The sequence below is a fragment of the Ranitomeya variabilis genome, chromosome 2 (genome assembly GCF_051348905.1).
Source record: "Ranitomeya variabilis isolate aRanVar5 chromosome 2, aRanVar5.hap1, whole genome shotgun sequence".
Classification (NCBI taxonomy): domain Eukaryota; kingdom Metazoa; phylum Chordata; class Amphibia; order Anura; family Dendrobatidae; genus Ranitomeya; species Ranitomeya variabilis.
This window is the reverse complement of record NC_135233.1, coordinates 300,968,702-300,984,453: the sequence shown is the minus strand read 5'-3', so window position 1 is coordinate 300,984,453 and position 15,752 is coordinate 300,968,702. Positions and strand designations below refer to the sequence as shown.

At 46.5% G+C, this 15,752-nt stretch overlaps 1 protein-coding gene across 3 annotated transcripts in view; it reads left to right on the top strand.

Annotated features, from left to right (window-relative positions):
• Positions 1–15,752, top strand: part of CHRDL1 (chordin like 1) — a 205,942-nt gene that overhangs the window by 132,266 nt on the left and 57,924 nt on the right. For all 3 annotated transcript variants that reach the window (XM_077285155.1, XM_077285153.1, XM_077285154.1), the window contains 2 exons: positions 2,970–3,037; positions 5,702–5,879. In XM_077285155.1, the coding sequence (XP_077141270.1) occupies positions 2,970–3,037; positions 5,702–5,879 (246 nt within the window). The remainder of the gene's footprint in view (positions 1–2,969; positions 3,038–5,701; positions 5,880–15,752) is intronic.

The window sequence follows — 15,752 nt, the reverse complement described above, 5'->3', positions numbered from 1 at the left end:
AGTTTGATACTTTCGATGAAGAAATCCGCTTTTTTTGTTCTACTTTAATCAGCAGCTGAAGTTTTCTTCTAATTAGATTTCGGTGCACAGGGGTGGGACTGTGCACTGGGTCTTCTCCTCCTGTCCGACCTCTCCACCTGCCTCCAATGTTTGAATAACAGGTCACTGATTTTTCACTGAGCAGTCATCTGTTTGAAATCTGGCGCCTGCGCTGTCATGGCCATGAGCGGCGTGTGCGCAAATTAATTTCCCAGCTTATCTATAATAACATGGTGCCGTAGGCGACACATACGCAGATTGAGATTTTGGCTCAATTTCATTTAAAAACGACTGCGCATGCGCCACTAATGGCGCCATTTTTTTATAGACATTCCAGGAAATCAATCTACGCACATGCCGGCCACAGCAATGATGGCGTCAGCACCAGATTTCAGACAGGTGGCAGGTAATTGGAAAATCACTGACCTGTCCGTAAAACACCAGAGCCGGTCAGAGGGGCCGAGGCAGGAGGAGAAGACCCAGTTTACAATCTAGCCCTGTTCACCTAAATCTCATTGGAAGAAAACTTCAATTGCTTATTAAATAAGAACAAAAGGGAACAAAATTCTTCACCTAAGGTATCAAATTGATCTGTATAACATTGCCATTATGGCCATTTCTTTACATTGTCAAATCGTGCTGATAGATTCTTTTTAAGGCAGTGAGTGGAAAACTGAAAAACCCTCAATGTTTACAACAATGTAATATTTGGTATTTTGGGTGCAGGAGATGTTATAATTTATAATAATGCATATTTATTTTAAAAAGTAACTTATTTGCAGGCATGTCAGTTCCAGTTGTTTGGGGGGATGTTATTAAATTGTTATTTAACCATTTGAAGCATCCAGAATGTCAGTGGTTAAGCACTAAACAGAGAAAAGAGAGCAGGTTAAACCTATGTTCAGAAAAAGCAGCTCCATACTGTTAATGCACCCACAAGTTCTGATCATACATCAGAATTATCTTCAGAGGGGGGAAGAACGTAAACAATTGTAACATCCCTATCGGCTTCGCTGCATGGCTTCCCCTCTCCTCTCTTACTCACCACTCCAAGCCATGCTGTGAGTTCTGTCCTCTGCCGGCTACATGCTCTGGGTCTCATGTCCTTGCTTGTTGCATTCCTCCTGGCTGTATGCTTAGGGCGGCGGTGGCCCTGACACTTCCTGTTTCTTACAGTGACTGTGTGCACCTTCCTAAGGTGTCCCCTGCCAATTGCCAAAAGGCATCAGGTACTTAAGGCATTCCCACCCCTAGGGGGATGCCTGAGCAACAAACTCTGTCAGTCTATCTTTGGCTACCGAGTTGCCAGGTCCTGTCATGCTATTTCTCTCATGTCACCCACCCAGAGGTGCTTCGTACCCTGACCTGTACCTGTGTCCTGTATCTCTCGTGTCAGCCACCCAGCAGGGCTTCGTACCCTGGCCTGTAACTGTGTCCTATATCTCTTGTGTCAGCCGCCCAGAGGGGCTTCATACCCTGGTCTGAATCCTTGTTTCTGTGCCTTGTCCCGTTCCTGACCCTGTCTGAACTTAATCCTATACCTGTGTCCGTTTGTATCCCTGTCTGTAGCCTTTCCTATTCCACTGTGTGTTTCCTTGTGTTCACTCCTTCTGCTCTTTGCTCCATCTCTTGCGGTTCTGCTCTTAGCTCTGCCTCCAGCGGTTCTGCTCTTAGCTCTGCCTCCTTTGGTTCTGCTCTTAGCTCTGTCTCCTGTGGTTCTGCTCTTAGCTCCACCTCATGTGGTTCTGCTCTTAGCTCTGAATCCTGTAGTTCTGATCTTGGCTCCACCTCCAGTGGTTCTGCTCTTGGCTTCACCTCCAGCAGTTCCGCTCTTGATTCCGCCTCCTGCGGTTCTGGTCTTTTCTCCGCCCCTTGCGGTTCTGGTCTTTGCTCCGCCTCTTGTGATTCTGGTCTTTGCTCTGCCTCTTTTGGTTCTGCCATTTGCTCCACCTCCTGCGGCTCTGTCCTGCTCTCCACTTCGTGTGGCTTCGTTTTGCTCCTGTTCCACACTCAATGTGTTCCTTCAGCTTAGTTCTTACCTGTTCCTTTATCCCACATGTTCCTCCCTACGCTCCTGTCCTACCCAAACCAGTTCCAGTCCCGCCTGCCTGCCTAGAGTGCCAGCCGTTCCCACCTGCTTGCCAGATTGCCAGCCATGCCCGCCTGCCTGCCAGGGTGCCAGCTGTGCTCGCCTGCCTGCCAGGGTGCCAGCTGTCCCTGCCTGATTGCCATAGTGCCAGCTATGCCTGCTTCCCTGCCAGAGTGGCAGGTGTGCCTGCCAGAGTACCAGTCGTGCTCATCCATACTTGCTCCCACCTGTTAATAGTGTTCAATCCCTCAGTGGGATCAGCTGCCACAGCCAGACACCACCCTGGAGTGGTACCTGGCAGCTACCTGCTGCACAAGTCTGACCTCACCATCAGAGGCTCCAGCGAACACCTAGGAAGCTGCTTAGTCATGCCCCTTCCAGGGTAGTCTGGTTTGTGGCTCAGTGGGACCACAATCCCCTCGCTCATGCCACCCAGTCACGGCGTGAGCGTAGCAGCAGTTAATATGTTAATGCATCACCACTTTGGAAGCTGCTTTTCTAGATATGACTAATAAGTTATCATAGGTGACATTTCTATTGGGATTTGATAGAAAGACAGACATCAAAATGCCATGTAGTTTGCTATATCATACTTACCTATAGACCTGGGTTCAGGCACTTTCTTTTTTCCAGGTACCCAAGGGCAGAAACTTGTACACTCTCTCATCCAGACAACCATGAACAACTGCTCACCTACCTTCATGTCAAGGGACACCTAGGCCCAGAAGCTTAAACAGTCATTCAACCAAAACACACTGCCAGAAAATCAGTACATCCAAACATCGTACAGAAATTATCAGGTATTATGAAAATAAAGGGCTTCCTCTTTCTTTTTCCACAGGAGATGGGATGTTGTCCTGGGAGCACCATGAAACAGAGACAATAAGACAGCCAGCTAATAGAGAGGCAGTAAGTATGAAGTGATGCATCCTTCTATGTTGATTTGTAAAAGACGTATTCAAGGGAACTTGTCAGGTCCCCCGCGCCCACACAAACAGCAGCTGTTGTGCATAGCTAAATACCTTACCTAACAGTCCCTGTATTACATTACACGCAGAAACAAATCTTTCTAAAGTATGTTTATGATATGTAAATGAGGGTTTTGACTAGTCGACAGGGCGTTGGTGTCTGCAGACTAATTGGACTACTTAGCATGTTATCACATCCCTGTGGGCGTCATTGACAGCACTATATATACCTGGCACATGTGCATGGCTTCTTTCCCTCAATGTTCCTTTGAAGCCGGGTGTACGCGGTCACTAACGCCCCACTGAATGGTCAAAGACCTCATTTACATATCATAAGCGGACTATAGAAATACTTTTTCTAAAGATTTGCTTATGTGTGTAATATAACACAGGGACTGTTAAGCAGGGAATTTAGATATGTAGACACGACTGCTGGTGGTTCTGGGGGCACGGGGGACCGGAAAGATTCCCTTTAAGATTGTATAATATTTGGAACATAATGTAAGTGGATTCAGTAATTCAATCCAATGTTTGGGACTGTAAATGATTAGTTCATGCATATAGTATATGAATATGATAATATCATATGCTCTACAGAAGCCAATCCATAAAACAAAAAAGTTCATCGTTTCTTTCAGCTATGTGATCTCAAGGGTTATTCAGTGAATTTGTGGAAATTGCATGGCTTCTGAGGTACAGAGAAAGTGTGTAATTTAGTGTTTATCAGGGGTCACCAACCTGTGCATCGCGGGCACATAATGTGTGGCTCATGGTTGTCTACTAGCTTGGTGCATTACCACCATGAAGACCAGGTCTCAAGGTAGTGACTGTTCTGAGTAGCTCTGCACAGAAGAGTAAATCTGGATGTGCATATACTGGAAATGGCTGAAGATAGGATGATACTACCATTAGAGGAGTGCTTAAAGCTGGAGGAGATAGTGTGGAGGGAGTACTTCATGCAAGAATACCAAATAGGGGTAAGGTCGGAACTCCAAAATATAAGTATACTGCCAATAAGAAGGGATCAAGCGCTAACAGGATTCTTCAGCAACCTGGGCCAGCAACAACACTCTGCTTACAATCTATTTTGGAAAGATCTTGTAAGCACTGCACATAGTTGACTACTGCCTATAGACTGCAACCTATGCAGTGAGCCAGTCACAATAAAATAAAATATAAAAAAAATGTGTCCTTAAGAATGGAAAGGATTTTTAATATCAGGTTAATTGCAAAGGTCCAGAGATTACATGTGGGAAAGTATCGGAGGATAGTTTGGAGATGTATGGAGGAGAGAGATGATCGACAGCCATGTAACTCATTGTTAGCAATTTAAACTGAATAGGCTGGGAAATTGGAAGCCAGTGAAGGGATTGGCACAAGGCGAATGTGCAGGGGTATTGTTGTGAATTCCGCTCTTGGGCTCCCTCCGGTGGTTATAAGTAGCATTTTTGTGAGTTCTGCTCTTGGGCTCCCTCCTGTGGTTTTGAGTGGTATGGCTGCTTCTTGGATTTAGCATCAGCAGCTGTTTTCACTGATCGTCTTTCTGGCTCTGCTATATTAGTCTGGCCTTTTCCCTAATTCAATGCCAGTTGTCAATTGTTGAGCTTGGAGTCATGGCTCTCTGAGGATTTCCCTGTCACTCTGACCATTTCAGCAAAGCTAAGTCCTTGCTTGTCTTTTTGCAGTTCACTTGTTGTGGACTTTGTTGTTTAGCACTTTCTATGTTTTGCTCATTTGTCCAGCTTATCAGTATGTATCTAGTCAGCTAAGCTGGAAGCTCTGGGCAGCAGAGTTTGCCCTCCACACCTTTAGTCAGGTGTGGAGATTTTTGCATTTCTCTGCGGTGGACTTTTTCTAGTTTTTATTACTGACCGCACAGTGTTCTGTCCTGTACTAATTCTTTCTAGCTAGTAGTGGACTCCTTTGCTAAATCTTGTTTCATACTACGTATGTCATTTCCTTCTCCTCTCACAGTCATTATTTGTGGGGGGCTGTCCTATCCTTTGGGGATTTTCTCTGAGGCAAGATAGCTTTCCTGCTTCTACCTTTAGGGGTAGCTAGATCTCCGGCTGTGACGAGGTGTCCAGGGAGTGACAGGAACATCCCACGGCTACTGCTAGTGTCTGTGTTAAGATCAGGAACTGCGGTCGGTATAGTTACCACCTGCTCAGAGTTAGTCGCATGTCGCTCCTTAATCACCAGACCATAACAGAGTATAGAGGGGAGATGAGGATTAATTGGGCAGCAGCTTTATTGACGGACCAGAGAAGGAGGGTGTTATCTGGGAGGTCACACATAAGGATATTGCAGGAGGTGATAAGGGCTTGGATGCGTGGTTTGAAGGACAGAGCAGAGTTTAGGGATTCACTGAGGCAGCGCACTAGTGATACAGGGAAACGTGTAACATCATTTATTATGATAGATTGATCAGGTAGGGGAGTTGCGTGATATGGGGGAAAGATGGTGAATTTGGTTTTGTCCACACTGAGTTTTATAAAACACTTTACACACTTTGGGTACATGGGAAGAACCTTTTAATGTGAATGGGTTTGAGATGCACAGTGTTTTTTATATAAAATGTATTTTTGTGCTTAAATTCATATAGCGCCATTCTTATCAGCGTTCTTATGACCATTCATCTGGCTCAAGTGCTCTGAGACAGGCAATGAATGCCCACAAACACCCTAATACAAGAAGTAACCGCGGAGTTGTGGCTGACCCTCAACAAGCTTCAGGAACTATTGTACAGATAGTATTAAACAACAGCCACAAGCATGGCAAAGGTATACAACCAAATAATGTAGGATAATGTGACTTTATAATGTTTACATATTAAATTATATCTTCTGAGAAAACATTATTTACCTTACCGTGAATGAAAATATATTATATGCACATTAAGGGCTTATGCACACGTTGCAGATTTGTTGCGTTTTTGCCATGCAGATTTGCTAGTAAAACCTGAAGCTATCCTGATGCATGAGTGAATGAGAAACGAAAAGTGTCAGACACACATTGCTTACCTGTGACTTGCAGATTTAGTGCTGAAAATAATCTACAGCATGTCAATTCTCTGTGCGTTTTTCAACATTGACTTCACTCAAATCAGTCAAATACGCAGGGCAAAAACGCATCACAAATGTGTGTTTTTGCAGATGCGTTTTTCCTGCCAAGAGATACAGAAATGGTGCAGAAATTTCTGCATCCATTTATTCAACGTGTGCACATAGCCTATTTGTCAGAAATAATTTAGAATTGTATGAATTAAAGTTGACAGCATGTTTTAAAGATCTTGTATGAAAATATCCATTGCCGCAGAGGTAAAGAGTAAAAACGGAAGTAAAACAAATAAAAATTGTACAGATATTAATTATGTATAAGCCCATCATTTTTGTTGGTCCTGTAAATTATGAAATCTTTTGTGTTAAATACATTTGTAAAAATCATTTAAGTAGAGCTTCAGAAAAAAATCTATATATACAATATAGAAAGGAACACAAAATGGTTATTTTTCAAACTTACAAAATATCATATATAAAAGAGAGTTATAAGAGGTGGAATAATACTATATAAGGTGTAATTTTGGCCAAAACCGATATTATACATTATATTTATAACATAATGAAGGACTGTCAGTGCCAACCTGTTCATTGGTCTCAGAGTAGGAAGTTACAGTAATCTATATTTTAGTAAGACAAGTATTGGAGTGACGGTTTGAGTTTTTGAAGCAAAAGCAGAGTTATGTAGTGTTCGTAAAATGCGTGTTTGAGGAGAATTGGTTGGAGGGACATTATCAATAGAGAACAAAAGAGAAGGCTTTTCCAGGTATGATTTTAGATTGTGATGGAGGAAAATATTTGTCTTAAAGGGTGACTTTATACCCTTATGTTTGGTGTCATTGTAATTTATCTTTCAATTAGATCACAGACCAGTCATATTATATTCATTACAGCAGGGCCGGTTTTAGGCAAAGTGGGGCCCTAGGCAAAAGTTTAAAATGGGGCCCCAAATGCTAACAAATTGCACCAACAAACAGAAACATTTTGGTTGTAGCTACATGCGCTGATTTCAGACCACTAAACGAGTGTGATCAACAATATTGAAGTCATTCGCCACTTGTTTCCCAGCCTCTTTACACTGGCTGAGGAACAATGATGGGGACAGAATGATCACTAGTAAATCAATCTGTCCCCATACAGTATCATCTTAGTGGAGCGCCCCCACACCGCCGCAGGGCCGAGGGGTACCCGGAGCCGGGCCTCTAGGTCTCAGTCCTGGGGTTGTCACGGTGGCTAGACCCGGTCCGTGGCCCTGTCCGTCAGTGGGGGACGTCCGGTGCAATAAGTGGTGTGGTAACGGTGGTGTAGCGGTGCAGTTGTGGGGTGCAGGTCGCGGTAAATAACGAGGACACCAGGTTGCAGTCTCTTTACCTCTTTACTGGAGATCTCTTGGTCCTCAGTCCGGAATCTGGCCCACCAGGCTGCGCAAGTCCGGCCGGTCCAATGGCACCTCCAGAGTTCTCCTCACAGGTGGAAATCAGTGCCTTCCTTCTTAGCGCTTTGTATTGTAGTCCTTCCCTGCTGTGCTTACGGAAAGTACCCCACAACTGTTGTGTCTGTTTCTTAAGTTCCCTCACAACTCGATTAACTGATCTTCTGCTAATCTTCCGTCCCTTCCTGATGTTACAGTAAGAACGGCACCCGTTTGTCAGGTAGGCCTGGAGTTCTTCCGGGACCCTAGAGATGCCCCTCTCCCGCAATTGCCCCCCAAGACTTCATAGGTGATATGTGGTAGACAGCCCGCCTGAGACTGACTGTCCTGCCGCTGTTTGGAGTATGGCTTAAAGCTGTATATTATTCCACTCCCTCGGCGTTCCGGCCACCGGTAATGCGCCTCAGCAAGGTGCTGCCTCTTTCAACAAAACCCCTGCTGGTATTCTCCGTCTGCTTGATCTCGTTTCTCACTCAGCACAATCTATCTCGCTTCTAGTCCTTTCTTGGGCACCGCCGCTATGCTGAGCAGGCACGGTCCCGTTACGTTCTTTCCAATGCCAAGCCTCTGCCAGGGTCCCACCCCTGGCAGAGACCCTACTGTCTCTTCCTCCACAACACCCTCTCTCACTAGGTGTTGCTTCGTTCAATCCAGTCAGCGTTCTCTACTAACTTCCTGCCTGACCCCCAGTTTACCCACTATGGTGGGGAGTGGCCTAATGAATAGCACCCTTAGCTCCCCCCGGAGGCCCAGCTGTGAAACATATTGGTGTCTGTGATACCTGATTGGAGGAACTCCTTCAGTGCCATCGAACGCACCATGGCTCCCCTTAGTGGCGGAGCCACAGTACTGCAACGACCAGGACTCTGGGGCGCTGCACTCCCCCCTGGTTAAACACAGTACTCCGGGACTGGGAAGAAAACAACAATACAGGTTAGCAAAAAGACATACAAATTTGTTGAGTGCAAAACAATAAGCATACTTGAACAGGCTTCCCTTTATGGGAGGTGAGGACACTTTAACGTTACAAAACATAATCAAATATCATAGCAACAGGCTACAATTAACTCTCATTACCCAACCGGGTATTCTACTAAGTGCAAATGCTGGAACAATAATTTAACATTGCCTTTAGGAAACATACACTCTTAGTTTACCAAAGGCCTTCCTATAATCACATTACAGGGCAAGGTAACTTCACATTCTCCTACTTTGAACCTGCAGGACCGCCTGTCCCTATGGCACCAGACCTACTGCCTCTCCTTTCTTTTACAGGACCGCCCCGTTCAGCCAGGGCCTACTGCCTTTCTCTACTATACATAGTATAGACATAACATTCCTTTCAATTTGAGAGCATGGAGCCCACTCTGCTTGGCTCCTATAAGGACTCACTCACTAACCCCTACGGGTCTACTTTCTGTCCTTAGTAACGAACTAACTTTCTATGGGGACGCAGGGTTTACCTTCTATCCTCACCTTCGTTATTACTTCTTTACTTTCAGTTAAACGGAACTCTACATCTACCCCTACGGGCTTTCTGCATCTTTCTCTTCAAAGAACATTATCTAGGTTTCACATTTTAAACAAATTAAACACACATAACTTTTCCATGAAAAAACAGTTACATTTCCTTCAAAGCATTATCTTGACATTACTGTTCTAAAACAGTATCACTTTCAAGTTCAATTCTAACCTCCCCTTTAAGAGGAGATCAAGTCTTTCTGAGGTAGCTCTTCTTCTCAGCCTACCAGTCCATGCAAAGGCTCCGGAATGGTATCTTCGCAAAATGTCTTTAAACAAAACCAGTAGGAAGCACCTTTAAGAAGGTGCAAACTATTTACAAGAAAGTTCAAATCATGCACTGTTCATGATTCAGCAGTTTTTATAACATTGTAGAACAAAAAGCAAAAATGAAAGTGAAAGCAAAAATAAAAAGCAATAGGGATCCCGGGTAAACAAAGGGATCCCTTTAAGAGTTAACCCAGGACGGGTTTCAGCAGCAAAACAGCAAGGAAATAAACAGTTAACTATTTACAGTTTCAGGTTTCCGAGGCTTAGTTGGACGGCTTCCAGGGCTGCACCTGGCACTTAACCCTTCTTGGCCTGGGCAAAGTGAGGTCCAGGGTTACACCCAGTGCTGGACAAACGCCGTTAATCCGTCTTTCATGTACGATTAAATCATGCGCAGCGATGGAGGTCTGCGCAGCTTGAGTAGGGGCATTTGTTGCAGCAGAGGTAGAGGCTGCTGCAAGATCAGTCACTGGAACGGGGTCAGCAGCTGTGGCACCAGCAGTCACGGGAGTGGTGTCAGTTGTCAGGGCAGGGTCGTCCTTCATACCTGCTTCAGATGCGGTCCCTCCGGTGCCGGTCTGCTCCGTCTCCACTGGGGTCTGGAACGCTGGTTGCGGGACCTTGTGCTGCGGCGTTGTCATCTCTGCTCGCAGCATACCCCTTCCCGGCAGCGCCTTGCTTTCCAGCTTCGGAGCGCTGGGACTTCTTTCCTGCTCCGGACCAGATGAGGCTGCCGACAGATGTCCGGTGAGGCTCCTGATGATGGCCTTCTTCCACCCGGCCTCGGTGCTCAGCTGCGTCCGCCGGGGTCGGTCGCCGAGCTCGTCCACTCCGGCCTGCAGGAATTCAGCGTCAGCGGTGGAGGCCTGGTTGCGGTGCCCCTCCGGGTAGCTGGGGGAGTCCTCGGCTCCGACCCCACGCTCCGGCTCCGGGTGGCTCGCCATGGCGTCCTCCATGTCTCTGACTTCTTCTTCCTGGTCCTTTTCCCGCTCTCTCCTTCGTGGGCGGTTTCGTTTTCTCTGTCTCTGCCCACCGTTGAGGATCAGGAGGCGGATCTCGGCTGCTGACGGACACGTCCTCAAGGGGCCGAGATATTTAGACTGGGCGGCCATTGTCTTTCGCGCTCTTCAGCTTGTTCACGCCCACTTCCACGCCCTTCTTCTTCTCCTGCGCTCTCCTTAGCGCTGTAATGGCGGCGGTTTTGGCGGGAACTCCTGGCGGCAAGTGGCAACACACAGTCCTTGTAATAAAGCACAGTCCAAGCACGATAAATCACAGTTCCAAGGCACACATGACCTGATTCTTCAGGCTTAAGTAGATCCTGTTCGTGACGCCAAGTTTGGAGCGCCCCCACACCGCCGCAGGGCCGAGGGGTACCCGGAGCCGGGCCTCTAGGTCTCAGTCCTGGGGTTGTCACGGTGGCTAGACCCGGTCCGTGGCCCTGTCCGTCAGTGGGGGACGTCCGGTGCAATAAGTGGTGTGGTAACGGTGGTGTAGCGGTGCAGTTGTGGGGTGCAGGTCGCGGTAAATAACGAGGACACCAGGTTGCAGTCTCTTTACCTCTTTACTGGAGATCTCTTGGTCCTCAGTCCGGAATCTGGCCCACCAGGCTGCGCAAGTCCGGCCGGTCCAATGGCACCTCCAGAGTTCTCCTCACAGGTGGAAATCAGTGCCTTCCTTCTTAGCGCTTTGTATTGTAGTCCTTCCCTGCTGTGCTTACGGAAAGTACCCCACAACTGTTGTGTCTGTTTCTTAAGTTCCCTCACAACTCGATTAACTGATCTTCTGCTAATCTTCCGTCCCTTCCTGATGTTACAGTAAGAACGGCACCCGTTTGTCAGGTAGGCCTGGAGTTCTTCCGGGACCCTAGAGACGCCCCTCTCCCGCAATTGCCCCCCAAGACTTCATAGGTGATATGTGGTAGACAGCCCGCCTGAGACTGACTGTCCTGCCGCTGTTTGGAGTATGGCTTAAAGCTGTATATTATTCCACTCCCTCGGCGTTCCGGCCACCGGTAATGCGCCTCAGCAAGGTGCTGCCTCTTTCAACAAAACCCCTGCTGGTATTCTCCGTCTGCTTGATCTCGTTTCTCACTCAGCACAATCTATCTCGCTTCTAGTCCTTTCTTGGGCACCGCCGCTATGCTGAGCAGGCACGGTCCCGTTACGTTCTTTCCAATGCCAAGCCTCTGCCAGGGTCCCACCCCTGGCAGAGACCCTACTGTCTCTTCCTCCACAACACCCTCTCTCACTAGGTGTTGCTTCGTTCAATCCAGTCAGCGTTCTCTACTAACTTCCTGCCTGACCCCCAGTTTACCCACTATGGTGGGGAGTGGCCTAATGAATAGCACCCTTAGCTCCCCCCGGAGGCCCAGCTGTGAAACATATTGGTGTCTGTGATACCTGATTGGAGGAACTCCTTCAGTGCCATCGAACGCACCATGGCTCCCCTTAGTGGCGGAGCCACAGTACTGCAACGACCAGGACTCTGGGGCGCTGCATTAGCAGCATATCTGCAGTTTTAACTGGGCGATGTGCTGATGAGAACAATGATTTTTGTTCCGGCATATACTGTACATACATACACCGTACATACACACAGATACACATACCGTACATACATACAGATACACATACACGTACTGTACATACAGTTATATACACATATAGTATACACATACCGTACATACATATACCATACATACACACATACACATAAATACAGTATACTGTACATACATACACATACCGTACAGAGATACACCGTGCATACACAGATGCACACATATACCGTACATACAGATACACATACATGTACCGTACATACACACAGTATATACACATATAGTATAAACATACCGCACACATATACATACTGTATGTACATGCACATAAACATACATATACCATATATACATACAAATTTATTGCACATACACACATACAGTTATATACACATATAGTATACACATACCGTACATACATATACCATACATACACACAAATATACATACATACACCGTACGTACACACAGATACACATACATATACCGTCATACATACACATACCGTACATACACACATGCATATACCGTACATTCACACACATAGATATACATACATATACCATACATACACACAGATACACATACATACACCATACGTACACACACAGATACACATACCGTACATACATACACAGACATATACCTTACATGCATACACACATAGTTATATACACATATAGTATACACATACCGTACCTACATATACCATACATACACACAAATACACATACATACACCGTACGTACAGATACACATACATATACAGTATATGCAAACACATACATATATCATACATACACACAGATACACATACATATACCATCATACATACACATACCGTACATACACAAATGCATATACCGTACATTCACACAAATGCCGTACACACATATACCGTACATACACAGATACACACACATATACCGTACATACACAGATACAGTTATATACATATAGTACACACATACCGTACATACATATAAAATACACACACCCAAATACACATACCGTACATACATACATATACCGTACATGCATACACATATACCGAACATACAGATACACATACACGTACCGTACATACACACATACAGTATATACACATACCGTACACACATATACATACACATATACTGTATGTACATGCACATAAACATACATACAGTGGGGCAAAAAAGTATTTAGTCGGTCAGCAATAGTGCAAGTTCCACCACTTAAAAAGATGAGAGGCGTCTGTAATTTACATCATAGGTAGACCACAACTATGGGAGACAAACTGAGAAAAAAAAAATCCAGAAAATCGCATTGTCTGTTTTTTTATCATTTTATTTGCATTTTATGGTGGAAAATAAGTATTTGGTCAGAAACAAACAATCAAGTTTTCTGGCTCTCACAGACCTGTAACTTCTTCTTTAAGAGTTTCCTCTTTCCTCCACTCATTACCTGTAGTAATGGCACCTGTTTAACCCCTTAACGACCGCCGATACGCCTTTTAACGGCGGCCGCTAAGGGTACTTAATCCACAGCGCCGTTAATTAACGGCGCTGTGGAAAAAGTGAATAGCGCCGCCCAGAGTCGGATTTTCTCTGGGGTCTCGGTTGCCGAGGGTAGCCGAGACCCCAGAGAACATGATTCGGGGGGTTTTTACCGACCCCCGAGTTGCGATCGCCGGTAATTAACCGTTTACCGGCGGTCGCAACAAAAAAAAAAAAAAACGCGATTTGCCGTTTAATTTCTCTGTCCTCCGATGTGATCGCACATCGGAGGACAGAGAAATGTGGTCCCCGATGGCCCCCAATAGCCCCCCAATACTTACCTACCTCCCCCGGTGCTCCTCGTGTCTCCCCATGGGCGCCGCCATCTTTTTCCGGGAAAAAATGGCGGGCGCACGCGCAGTGCGCCCGCCGCCCGGCACCCGGATGTTCTTTGGGGTCTTGGCTGCCGGGGGTAGCCGAGACCCCAAAGAACATGATCGGGGTCGGTTTGCACCGACCCCTGCTTTGCGATCACCGGTAATTAACAGTTTACCGGCGACCGCAAAAAAAAAAAAAAAGCGATCAGTTATTTCTCTGTCCTCTGATGTGATCGCACATCAGAGGACAGAGAAATAGGGGGATTCGGGGACCCTATCATACTCACCCGGGGTCCCTGGGTCCTCTTCTGTCTTCTCCTGCCAGCCGGCTTTTTCATCATGGCGGGCGCATGCGCAGTGCGCCCGCCATCTGCTGCCATCTGCCGGCCGGCAGGAGAAGACAAGTTGGGGCTAAAATTAGGGTTAGGGTTAGGGTTAGGGTTAGGGTTAGGGTTAGAGTTAGGGTTAGGGTTAGGGTTAGAGTTAGGGTTAGGGTTAGAGTTAGGGTTAGAGTTAGGGTTAGGGTTGGGGCTAAATTTAGGGTTAGGGTTAGGGCTAGGGTTAGGGTTAGGCTACTTTCACACTAGCGTTTTTTGGCTTCCGTCGCAATGCGTCGTTGGAGAAAAAACGCATCCTGCAAAAGTGCTTGCAGGATGCGTTTTTTCTCCATTGGCTTGCATTAGCGACGCATTGCGACGGATTGCCACATGTCGCATCCATGGTGCGACGGATGCGTCGTGCTTCGGCGGACCGTCGACACAAAAAAAACTACATGTAACTTTTTTGTGCGACGTGTCCACCATTTCCGACCGCGCATGCGTGGCCGGAACTCCGCCCCCGCCTCCCCGCACCTCACAATGGGGCAGCGGATGCGTTGAAAAAACAGCATCCGCTGCACCCGTTGTGCGGCGCTTACAACGCTAGCCTCGGTACGTCGGCCCGACACACTGCGATGGGCCGAGTACGACGCTAGTGTGAAAGTAGCCTTAGGCTTCTTTCACACTTGCGTCGGTACGGGGCGGTCGCAATGCGTCGGCCCGATGTACCGACGCACGTTGTGAAAATTGTGCACAACGTGGGCAGCGGATGCAGTTTTTCAACGCATCCGCTGCCCAGTCTATGTCCTGGGGAGGAGGGGGCAGAGTTACGGCCACGCATCCGCGGAAATGGCGGATGCGACGTACAAAAAAAAGGTTACATTGAACTTTTTTTGTGACGACGGGGGCTAAAGTTATGGTTAGGGTTGGGGCTAAAGTTAGGGTTGGGGCTAAAGTTAGGGTTAGAGTTGGGATTAGGGTTAGGGTTTGGATTAGGGTTGGGATTAGTGTTACGTTTGGGATTAGGGTTGGGATTAGGGTTAGGGTTGGGATTAGGGTTAGGGGTGTGTTGGATTTAGGGTTTTGATTAGGGTTATGGTTAGGGTTGAGATTAGGGCTGTTTTGGGGTTAGGGTTGTGATTATCGTTAGGGTTGTGATTAGGATTATGGATCGGGTTGAGATTAGGGTTAGGGCTGTGTTGGGGTTAGGGTTGGAGTTAGAATTGGGGGGTTTCCACTGTTTAGGTACATCAGGGGGTCTCCAAACACGACAGCCAATTTTGCGCTAAAAAAGTCAAATGGTACTCCCTCACTTCTGAGCTCTGCCGTGCGCCCAAACAGTGGTTTACCCCCACATATGGGGCATCAGCGTACTCGGGATAAATTGGACAACAACCTTTGGGGTCCAATTTCTCCTGTTACCCTTGTGAAAATAAAAACTTGGGGGCTAAAAATCTTTTTTGTTGGAAAAAAATATATTTTTTTATTTTCACTACTCTGCATTATAAATTTCTGTGAAGCACTTGAGCTTTCAAAGTTCTCACCACATATCTAGATAAGTTCCTTAGGGGGTCTAGTTTCCAAAATTTGGTCACTTGTGGGGGTTTCTACTGTTTAGGTACATTAGGGGTCTGCAAAC